The sequence below is a fragment of the Urocampus carinirostris genome, chromosome 5, assembly GCF_059441175.1.
Source record: "Urocampus carinirostris isolate Australia breed hairy pipefish chromosome 5, RoL_Ucar_1.0, whole genome shotgun sequence".
NCBI lineage: Eukaryota > Metazoa > Chordata > Actinopteri > Syngnathiformes > Syngnathidae > Urocampus > Urocampus carinirostris.
This window is the reverse complement of record NC_142353.1, coordinates 25,744,247-25,756,483: the sequence shown is the minus strand read 5'-3', so window position 1 is coordinate 25,756,483 and position 12,237 is coordinate 25,744,247. Positions and strand designations below refer to the sequence as shown.

General features: G+C 38.4%; 1 protein-coding gene across 2 annotated transcripts in view; it reads right to left on the bottom strand.

The window, feature by feature from the left end:
- Positions 1-307: 307 nt before the first annotated feature.
- efna5b (ephrin-A5b) overlaps positions 308-12,237 on the bottom strand; it is a 123,585-nt gene continuing 111,655 nt past the window's right edge. Inside the window, exons 4-6 of one of the 2 annotated variants that reach the window (XM_088336318.1) lie at positions 7,462-7,527; positions 7,149-7,229; positions 308-2,725 (exon numbers count right to left, since the gene is read on the bottom strand). In XM_088336318.1, coding sequence (XP_088192444.1) covers positions 2,598-2,725; positions 7,149-7,229; positions 7,462-7,527 — 275 coding nt within the window. In that variant the 3' untranslated portion in view covers positions 308-2,597. The remainder of the gene's footprint in view (positions 2,726-7,148; positions 7,230-7,461; positions 7,528-12,237) is intronic. The other variant, XM_088336319.1, reaches the window with a different exon arrangement.

Below are 12,237 nucleotides of genomic sequence, written 5' to 3'. Positions count from 1 at the left end.
CAATTTCCAAAGGACCCCGCTTGTAAATACTTTCTAAAAGAATGCATTTTGGAAAATGAGCAGAAGCTCTTGCACCACCTTACATCTGTCTTTGCACGCCTCTGTGATAAGCGAGTGAAACTGAAACGATCAAACGAGATAAACTGCTTCGCATTTGCAGTAATCCCTCGCTATACCATGATTTCGATATTTTGGGGATTTTGAATTGAATGGTCTTTATTGTCATTGATATCAACATATCGTGCATTGTGTTCTGTAGCACACAACACACAGCAAATGCTATCACAGGGACTGGTTATGTGTATGTGAGTGTGTGTGTTGGGTGGACGTGACGGTCCGTGTGTACTGTGATAGGCTGGTGTTTGCTTTCAGTCAAATTGCTAGGGTGGGCGGGCGCACAAGTCAATGTGTCCACCTAAAACTGACTGCAAAGCACAGCTACAGTAAGTATTTCAGTATTTGTTACCTTAAAAAGAAATTCATCAATGAAATCGGACTTTGAAGAAAGTAAGAAAAGGGAAGATGCTCCGAAGATTGTTATCAGGTCTGGGAAGGGCACTGTGAAGGAAAGCAATAGCTATACTGCAGGTCCAGCCTACGTAACAAACCACCTCTGCCAAGGCTGTATCTCCCTAACACCAGATCAATTTCCTATGTAAAGAATGACCTGGTGCTACAACTCGTGGAAAACTGCTACATTCGGGATGGTTGAATTCACATCATCACAGAGAACTTGTTTCCTCGAGGATACCCAATGCTAGCATCTAGCAAGCCAGCCGCTCTCTTAATTGCTTTCTTACACTGAAAAGAGAGGTTCTGTAATTTTGTTTTTTGTATAATGACAATAAAGACCATTCATTCAACAGCAATTATGTGTTCTGTTTTTATTTGTAGATCTATAGTTGTTATTTTGTTATAGTATATAGTATACTCTCAGTCGGTTAGGACGTGATCCTGAACTAAGTTTGACCCTTGGGCCTTTGTTAAGGGGCGTCGCCACTTAGCGGATTTTTTTGTTTCGCGGGGCGGATCTGACCCCCCAATAACTGCGATAACGGAGGTTATACTGTCTTTAGAACTTGAAGTGAGGCTTCCTTATCAATTCTCGCAGCTGAGCTTTGTGAAGAAGTCCTTCTAAATTCAATTTCCATCACTCTACACTTAGACTGCAAGGTCAACGGTGCATTGCCCACCTCTGCCACCAAATGAAACCAACACCCTGTCTCCTGAGACCTCCCACCCCTTTTCTTCAAGGCTTTAGGCGTCTATTTTTGATGGCAGAGATACTGAGACTCCCCATGCATCAACATCGGGTCAATCTTGTCATTTTGAACCATTTAAATCAGAAAGACAAGGAATTGTTGGACCCTCCCTTTAAAAAAACAATGGCACATGATAGGGGATTATGACATTTCTGAAACACCTTATGAGTATATAATTGATTGTAAGTGTTGAATGTAATTGTTTGAAATTGACATAGCAATGTGGCTCACCTTTTCCGGAAGCCACTTAACTAATATCTCAGGCTCCTTTAGTCTCCCAACAATTTTGAATCTTTGGATTTGGATTATCAATATAAGCGTGCAACCTAAGTGGATGGAGAGTTCTTTGTCCAGCTCAGTAAACACAAAATGAGCGTGACCGTTGGCGTGAAATTGCGACTCCTAAATGACATCGATCCTCCAGCGAGCAGCTGCCAGCAAAAGTGCTTGCCGGGAATCGAAATTTCTCAGTTTTTATCACTTGTTTTGTACTCAGCTTTCAGCAGATTGGGGTATGGTCATCAATGATCAAAACTGATGATTAGGAATTTGGTCCAGTATGTAGGATTATTTGACATCATTTAGATGGTCATCTCCTCAAAACAACACTGGCATTAAAGGTGAAGCTCAAGATGAAAATAAATTCCATCAAAAAAAAACATAATATTTGATCACCAATTTCTTCCTATCGTCATCCATGGGAATTTTGTCAAATAGTGCACACCTCTATGTACATTAGCTTATGCTTTTACATTTTGAGACAAGTGGACATCATTTGGTTAAGGTGCAGGCTGCTTCCATTTTTTTCTAGTGCTTTGGCCCCCGAACTGTCAGTTGTTTTCCTTCATCTTCATTATTTTGACGTCAAACATGGGACTTTCGGAGCCAAGCAGTCAACTAAGCCAGCACAACGGTTATGTACAGTCCATCCTAAGAATGTACAGTCTTCACTTTCCTACTCTGTAAACACTGCTACTGAACAAAACATAAAAACACTGAAGACATTTGTTGTTTGTATGTGTATGTATACTGCATTTGTGTGTCTTAACAATAGCTCGAATTGATACTAAGCGCTATCACAGAAGTGAATGAATCACTAAGTGTTAGAAAATAAATGATGATTTGGCATTTTAGGTCTGCGATAGCTGAGTTGAAATGAAGACTTCAAACGATGGGGAAATAAAAAAATCCGAGGGGTTGCCCGTGAAGCCTTTTCCGGTGAGCCGATAGAGCAAAAATAAGCTCCAGCCTCAAATCCTGCCCATTTTCCCTGCAACCCTAGGCAGATTCAGGCCACGCTGGGTGTGAATTGCTCCTCCAGGACAGGCGAGGGCGCTATAAAGTGAAGAGCATCGCCAGGCAGAGTAGAAGCGAGGCTGCCAGTGGCCAGGACGACAACGAGCGCGCTGCAGCGTTTGTCTCCTCGCTCCTGGATGGTTCAGCCGGTTCATGGCTTGTGTCGTCTACAACAAGGGGAACAAAGGGAAAACACAAACATTTCAGATTCAAATGTTGACAATATTTTAATAGTGACAAATTAAAACCTTTACGAGGTTGTCATTTGACATCTAACAATCATCCACTCAAGCAAGGATCATGAAAACAAGTGCATTGGATACTATGAAATGAAATGATCTACATTTATATAGCGCTTTTCAAGTCAATGACTTCCCAAAGCCCTTTACAATGTGCTCCACATTTCCCAATAGCGGCCTTGCAGCCATGTAAGGCGCTAACCTGCTTATTTGGGGTATTAGGGGTTCAGCGTCTTACCCAAGGACACTTCGACATGTAACACAGACGAGCCGGGATTCGAACTGGGATGCCTTGATCCCAAGACGAGCGCTCTACCTCCTGAGCTACTTACGGATTAGTGCAGTGTTTCTTTTTGGAAACCTAGAGTGTTTCAACTCAAAGTTTTGATATTTACAATTCAATCAGAAAGCCAATAATTAAAAAACTCTTACCACTTATGACAAGCTTTTAGGATTGGCTGACAAAAAAGGAAATAATCAAATAACACTTAATGTAGCCCAAATTTTTTATATACATACATTGATTTGTTTTGTTTACACCATTATCAACCTCTTAATCCAAAGAAAATCAATTTAAGTGTGTTTATCATGGTGTACTTAAGATTATGTCATATTTCCCATATAAAAAAACAATGCCAATAATGTAAATTAGTTTCATTAACAGCAAAATGTTTAAATGGCAAAATATGTTATTATGCATGACCAACTTGGGTGCCGAGTTGCTTAAAATGTTTGGGTGTTTGGGCATTTGGGTTGGCCATGGTCCAAACATTTTTGTGTATGTTTTTTGCTACTTTTTCCCTTTTTTGTTTTCTTTGTTTTTGTATGTGTTTGTCTTGCTGTCTGTCACCCCTCTCGAGGGATATGACTAGGGTAGATAGATAGATGGTTACCAGACTTTATGACTTCATTTTTCCCGTTTTGTACCCAAGGGGCAGCATATTAGGAGCACATATTTAATACAAATTCTGTTTTACAAATTTTTAAATGGCCAACTACAAGTCAAGCTACCACTAAACTGTACAGCTTGTTATTATGTGAGGTGGGCACCTCCTATGAGCAATAAATGGATTACATGCAAAGAGACAAACCCCACATATGACAGAAGTGGCTAGGTTTGTTTTTATTGTTGTTTTAGGGTCAGAAAAGCGACCAAGGCATGCAAAAGCATAGATAGACATAGTGTGCATGCCAATCAGGCAGGCGAGGGGGCATTCACAAAGAGGGAAAAGTAAGGTGTCAAAGGGTTTGGCTCAACTGCACCTACATTGCTGTAAAAAAAGTAACTGCCCCCTTAGATTTCAGTGTTTATTTGCATATTTATCACACAAAAAAGTTTCAGATCAAACCAATTTTAAGATCACACCAAGACAACCCAAAGATATACAAACTGCAGTTTTGAAATGTTGATTCCATTTATTGAGGAACACAGAAAATAAAAATGTAACTGGCCGTATGTGAAGAAGTAATTGGATCCCCTTTGTTGAATCACACATTAACTTTGACTAACCATAGTTTGGGGAAAGCTGAGCGTGGAGCCCCACGGTGCGGAGATCCAGGGTACAATCCCAGCTACCGTGGCCTCCCCGTGCGACGTTTTGCATGTTCTCTCTGTGTGGGTTTTCTCTAGGTACCCCAGTTTCCCTCCACATTCATAAACCATGTCAGGTTAATTGGCCAGTCGAAATTTTCACATGTGTGATTGAGCGAGTAAGTTGAATTTCTCAGAGTACTTTGCGACTGGCTGGGAACTGTATCATGGTTTCCCCTGTCTACTACCTGAAGATAGCTGGGATAGGCTCAGCGCCCCCGTGACTCTAGTGAGGAGAAGCGGAGCAGAAAATGGATGGATGGATGAATCTTTTAGACAAAGTAGGCTACAAAATCTCAAGAACACAAATGTCATGCCACACTCCAAAGAAATTCCAAAAGCAATTAGAAAAGATGTGATTGAAATCTATCAGTCCATAAAGGGTCACAAAGCCATTTCCAAGGCTCTCGGGCTCCACCAAACCAATGTCAGAGGCTTTATCAACAAATGGAGAAAACTGAGAACAGTGGTCGATCAACCAAGATTACATATGAGTGTGATGATAGCTCATCCAGGATGTTAAAAAAACCCTCAAAAAACATCAAAAGAACTGCAGGCCTTGCTGGCCTCAGTTAAGGTCAGTGTTTCCAGGAAAAAATGCCTGCTGTCACAATAGAAGACAAAGAGACGTCTCACATTTGCCAAAAAGCGCCTTGATTATCTCCAAGACCTTTGGAGAAACGTTCTGTGGACTGATGAGTCCAAAATTGAACTTTTAGGAAGATGTACAGCCCATTATCTCGCGTCAAACTGGAACAGCATTTAACAAAAAGGATGTGATGGCAACAGTAAAGCATGTTGGTGGCAGTGTGATGGTCTGGGGCTGCTTTCCTGCCTCAAGACCAGAACAACTAGCAGTGGTTGAATGGCTCAAAACGAAGAAAATAAGTTTTTGGAGTGATCAAGGCAAAGTCCGGATTTAAATCCAATTGAAATGCTTTGGTATGACCTTCAATGCTAGAAAGTCTCCAATCTGGGGCGGCAGTAGCTCAGGAGGTAGAGCAATCGTTTTAGGATTAAGGGATCCCAGTTCGAATCCCGGCTTGTCCGTGTTACATGCCGAAGTGTCCTTGGGTAAGACACTGAACCCCCAATAAGCAGGTTAGCGCCTTACATGGCTGCACAGATCACGGCCGCTATTGGGAAATGTGAAGGACAATGTAAAGCGCTTTGGGAAGTCATTGACTTGAAAAGCGCTATATAAATGCAGATCATTTAATTTCATTTCATTTCATTTCATCCAATCTGGCAGATTTGAAACACAGAAAAGTTGGCCAAAATTCCCCCACAGCGTTGTGAGACTCATGACCAATTATCGTAAACATTTGATATCCGTTATTGCTGCCAAAGATGGCCCAACTTGCTATTAGGTTCAGGGGTCGATTACATTTTCACATAGGGCCAGATAGGTTTTAATTTTTTTGTGTGCCTTACTATATTGAATCATATAAAAAACGCATTTTGTATTTCCTTGGGTTGTCTCTGTGTGATATGAAAATTGCTTTGATTATGTAAAACTTTTGTGTGTGATAAATATGGAAGAACCACAGAAATAAGGTAGGAAGCAAATACATTTTCCCGAAACTGAACACAGTAATTTTACCAAAGAGAAATATGCATTACCTTTTTTAACTACTCTAGTCTTACAACAATGGGTAGAGTCAAATGGATTGTTGGTGATCACGGAGCTTTTAGACCGTCTCACTTATTCAATTTAGAGTTATTACATCTAGATTAAACACAAAAACAATCTTATGAAGAACATAATATGTTATATGAGTGTTGTGTTTCTGAAAATTCTGAGGATAACTATCATTGTAGGATCCGATATGAATACATTGATTAATGTATCGTGAAATTGTTGGTGATGAAGCTTATAACTGATCCGTTGTTGATAAATGGTTAGTAGTTTACCTTTGATTATCCTAATTGTAATAGAGTAATCCCTCGCAATCCAAAGCAGTTTACATTTCACAGTTTTTCCACTTCGCGGATGTGCATTGTGCATAGTGTTCTGGTTTCTGATACGCTTATTATTATTTGACAGTAGAGTAATTATTTTTAAACAAATTGAAAAAACAAATGTTTACACAATACATTTTTGTTTGAAAAATGGTTGAGCCTGTACAAATGATTTGTTCTGAGTATTTTTATCTTTGTAAATGTTGTAAAATACATACAGAAATAAAGATTTTACTTCACGAATTTCGCCTATGATTGTGTTTTGGAATCGAAACCCCTTGATAAAAAGGGTTTACTGCAACACTAGCATTTAGTGTTTTTTGGAAATGCCTCAATGGATTCCATTATTCAACCAAATGATTTGTGGGAAAGATATTTGAATTTTCACACCAATGGATGGATGGATGAATAGATGGATGTACAGTATTTTACAAACCAGATAATGGATGGATGGATGGATTGATGGATGGATGGATGGATTGATGGATGGATGGATGGATGGATGGATGGAGAGATGGATGGCTGCACACATGCATTTTTCACACCAATAGATGTATGGATTGACTTAGGGTGGATCTTTGGATGGACGGACCTAGGATGGATGGCTGGACTTGGGATGGCTGGATGGATAAATGGACTGATACATAGATGGTTGGATGCATAGATAAATAAATAAGTTGCCTAAATGTATGCCAGGCCAGGGGTGGGAGATAATGCAAGAGGAAGTGAGGGGATCAGACAGCATGGCAAGAACAAGGCACTTATTAAGAGTCAATAAAAGAAGGAAGCCATACTAACCTCGTGGTTCTAACGTATTGTCTACTTTGTCGTTTACGTCAAAAACACGGTCATGTACACCTATAGTTCTCACACAGGTGTCTACAAACAGAAGAAAGGCAGAATGCAATCATCGGAAGGAGAAACGCCAGGACGACATTTGAAGCCCCCCACAGTCAACACGTCAAGCAACATTCAGATAAAGTTCTGAGGAACACACTGAGGATTATTAATATTTATTTTCAAATAAAAGATGTTCTTAGCCAAGTGAGAGTAGCATGTCGGGATAGCAAGCAGAATGTGAAATCTAGGAACTACAACAGGTGCAACTTACTTGATGGTCGGACGAAAACTTTCAGCTTCAGGCAAGTTTTCTTCCCGTTTTCAGCCACAGTAGAGGCTGAAAAAGAAAACAAAAATAAATGTTATATATCTCAGTATTTATTTCTTCACATTGTAGTTTTAATAAAACTCCTTCAAAAATAAGGCGTTTTTAAAGGCAACTCCATTCCATCAAAAATAACTTGAAATTTATTAAATTATAATACATTTTCTAAATAATCTAAAATTCAATACAATTATTTTTATTCTAATCTCATTTTCTTATTTAATTTTGGTAGAAAGAAGATAAATTGATAAGTTTAAAGTTGTCACTCACAATATCAGACATTTATAGTTTTAATATTTCAATTACAACAGGGGAGTGAGGCTTTAAATAAGAAATTCCAGCCTGTTCTGAAGGCCCTACCTTGAGACTTATCATTTTATGAAATCTCCGATGCTAAAAAATTAGTTCTGCCATTAGAGGTGTGGAAAATCAGAGAATACAACATGATTACCCCGTAGTGATAATGATATATTCAGTGCATACGTCAAAATAACAAGAGGTTACATATAATAGTCCAGTTTTTTTTTAAAAAAATTTCATTAAAGTCTGAATTACAGTTTTACCCTGGCGTTCCATGTCTTATCGTATTGCATACAATGTTTGACAATGTAAAATTAAATGACAATAAAAAAGCCGGCAAAAAAGGTCTCAAAGATGAGGCTTAGTCACCACTTGCCTCTCTATTTGAATCATAGCACAGCGAGGCAACTACGGCTTTCTCTTTCTCCAAAACAAGTGCCGTAGCTGACTGCTAAGAATGTGTGTGTGTGTGTGTGTGTTTGACCGAATTAGTAATTCATTATCAAATCAATGAACTGCAAATTAAAAATAAGAGTGTAACTCTTTCAAAATGATGAGACTGATCGTTATTTTGCGGACATTTGGCGTCCTTTTGGGGTTATCTGAGGTAAAGTAATCTTGGGCTTTTTGTGGGAATTTCCGCGAAATTCAAAACCCAATTTACAGGCTCAAGTATTTGTTTAGTTACTGTACTTTATTTTTATTTTATTTTGTATGTATTATTGTTTTTTTATACAAATGACTTCTGAACTGATAAATTGTATTTTTAAAAAACACACGATCCACTTTACTTTACATGATACTTTGCTGCCATCATGTGGACGTCATGGAAACTGCATTTAGCTTTTGTCCTACCGAAACCACAAATTTTCGACGAAGCGCAAGGGAGCCACTATGGAGCGTCCAAGACCTGCAAGTGGCTCTAGAGCCCAGGGGTGGCCAACCCGGTTAAGGGCCGCATGACCTGCATGATTTTAAAGTTTTTCTGCTCCAACTCAGGTGATGCAAATTTTCAGCTTGTTAGAAAGCTGTGTAGGAGCTTAATTATAACCCAGGTGATTGGAATAACCTGTATTGGAGCAAAACATTTCCAAAAACATGCAGGACATGAGGTTTTCGAGGACCAGGTTGGACACTGGTTGTTTAGCCATGAAGAATGCAGAAAAGAATACATGATAAAAATCTGCCATGTAGCAAAACCACGATACAGGGAGGGATTACTGGAACTGCAACTGGCATTCAGAAAATCCTAAAACTATTTCCTTTTATACACAAAAAAATGCTACAAAGTGGTCATTGTTGATGTTCCACAAAGTCATAATTGTACAGTAGCTAGGATTCCCGTGATGGGTCTCAGGTGCGGCAATGTTGTGCTCCATGTGTGCGCATTCAGAAGGTGCACTCACTGGCCACATATGCTATGTGCAACATGTGTCCTGTCAGGGTAAAGAGTGCTCTCAAAAATCCTCGGGCGGCAGCAGAAAATGTGCCAGCCGAGCGCTAATGGCCATGTAGCGAGGCACCAGGTGTTGTCTCCTGCAGGACCAGGTTGGGGGTGGGTCAAACGCATGTCAGTCTAGTCGAGCAGGAGGAGGACAATGTACGTCTCCATGACAGCAAGAGCTTTCAAAATCCACATGAAAAATCTGCGCTTAAATCAAAGTAAAAGTTGCATTTGCGAAGAGGGTTGCAGCTAACGACTGTTATAATAGTCGACTAGTTACAGACTGTTGAAACAAAAAATCGGATATTAATTAGTTATTTCATAATTTTTGCGTGCAGTTGATTTAATTAATCAGGAAAATTATAATAAACAAGAAAAATGGGTCCAAAAACAAAACAATCTTTGATTGAACATACAGATCATTTGTAAAGAATCTAAATGCAAATAAAGTTAATAAATAAATAAAACCGAATGGTTGCATGCTCTGTCAGCAAAGACATAACTCCATGAATAAACCTCTGTCCATTTTAAGGGACAGTCAAATAAATAACAATTTAAAAACAAGTAAACATTTAGTTATCCATGTAAACTAAGAACAGGCTCATTAGCAGCTGTAGAACAGTAAATAAAACAAATATTATGTTCCTTTTGTCCAGTACATTCAACTGACGTTTCTTCTTCGGACTATATGCATTTAGTTTGAAAGAGTTTATTTTAAAGCGAAATACACGTGCATGAAATATACAATGCAATGTCAACAAAACGTATTGGGTTGAACATTACTTGAATCTTACCTAGGCCAATCAGACTGCATTTCGTTTTACTGTCAGACGTGGTTTTTAAATGCTCATGTGTCACCAGGCTACAGCCATGTTACGCAAGGTCAGCTTTGCGGGTAGTCTTTTTATTTGCAGTATCCAGGCTAAAATGATCCTAAACTTTTGGTTCAGAAACTTGATGTTGACTTCGCGGTTTCTGCATGTTTCTGTTACTGCAGACATAAACGCTATTGCGCATGAGCCACTTTCAGCAGAGATTATATTCATGTAGAGATGCCTCACTCTGTTGGAAAAATGTGTCTGGCGACCATATCGTTCATTGTTGACTATTTCTATTTCCTATTTTTGTCAACGTCAAAATATTATTGCAACATTATTTGCAAACTGCACTTTTACTGCAAAGACAAGATCAGTTTTTATGACCAGTGCATCGATCCACCACTGGAACGAGACGACAATGAAACTGTGAACTTTGACAATGGCCCTCTCTTCTATTTTCCTCTCTCTGTCTGCCTTCATCCATCACCTTGATCTCATGCACACCTTCAGTGACTGCATTCTTCTGCCTAGTATCTTTTTTGTTGAATAGCAATCTCAGTTGTGCCTTGTGTATTTGTGATATTTACTGTTGCTTATTTTGAGGACATTAACATCTATTTATCATTTTCATTTACCAGTTTATGTTAAAAACATATATTTTGTGTCATTGGTTAAACCTGTCTTTGCTGTATGGCAGATCTTAAGTCCTTAATGTAGCAATAATTATTTTGGATATAAAATTGAGTTGTAGGATGAAATATCCACAGCTTATCAATATTCCATCTTGCTTAACACTCTGTTAGCATCAATGTAGGGCTGCAACAACGAAATGATAACATTGAATAAAATATATTCAAAACTTTGGCATCATTTATTCATTGTGCTTTGCGGTTTATGTGTCACTCATTACGTTAATAAATTGAAAATAAAAGTGCATTGAATATTGTTTAGACTTTGTCGTGTAATTGGGCGGTTCAGGGTACATGCTTGTCGACCCACTTTGATCCAGCAGAAGGCAACACACAATGACATTTTGTTACGCGGCATACTCTTATTCCGGGGACAAAGTTGCAGTAACAATTTGGTACTTGGATTTTTTTTTATTGTTTTATATTATAGAGTATTCTGTTGTTTTGTGCACTATTTTCTACCTGTCCAAAACTTTAATACCTAAATAAAAAGGAGGAAATAAAAATAAAATTATTCTTTAATTTACTGAAAAAACAACCAATTAAAATAATAATTAGTTGAAGCTTTACATGAATGTTATCACTGCATCTACTTCTCGACCGGGGATCAGACTGAACCCCCTATTGTTATTAATTCTCCCTAAAATAACAAACCCTGGCCCACCCTCACAATTCATACAGAGCTAACAAACAATCATTCACATACGCACACACTCCAGATGTCGTAATGTCATCATCCTCACAGAAGTTGCGGGGAGATCTGAGACTCGGCCATCGACACTTGCTACTTAAAGACAGCAGCTGGTCGCGAGGAAGTGAAAGAGCTTGTGGAGCCGTTCCATTCCTGATGACAGTTAAGCCGAACTGCTGCCATATTTAGACATTTGTTCACAGTGCTTGGGCTATTCAGAAGATAAGTTGGAAAAACATCACTTGAACTACAAGAAGGCTATTTTTAATGATGCATGAGTAGCTGAGTTGAAAAACCATACAAAACCATCTAACAAATCATTAAAATACCTTCCAAAGGTTAGAATGTTTCATTTGAGCACACGTTTTTATTTAAATTCTTACTTTCCTTTCCGCGCTTTCAACCACAGTAGGGATGCAACTAAAGAGTATTTTACAAATCAATGAATTGGTTATTTTTTCCACCTGATTGATTGATCGGATTATTTTTAAAACTTATTTTTAATTTCCTCCTCTTTATTTGAATATGGAAGTTTGAAATGGATGGAAAAATAATGCACAAAACAACATGATATTCTATCATAAAACAATAACAATTCCAGGTGACGAATAGCTTAACAATAAACAACAATACATACAAATGTATACTACACACCTGCAAAAATGTAAAATATATTTTTTTATATATATATAAAGTGCAAAAAAGAGAAGCAAAATTGAAGGACATTTTAGGTACTACGTTTGATCCAGAGGACGTGTGCAGTTTTACCTTCTTTATCCT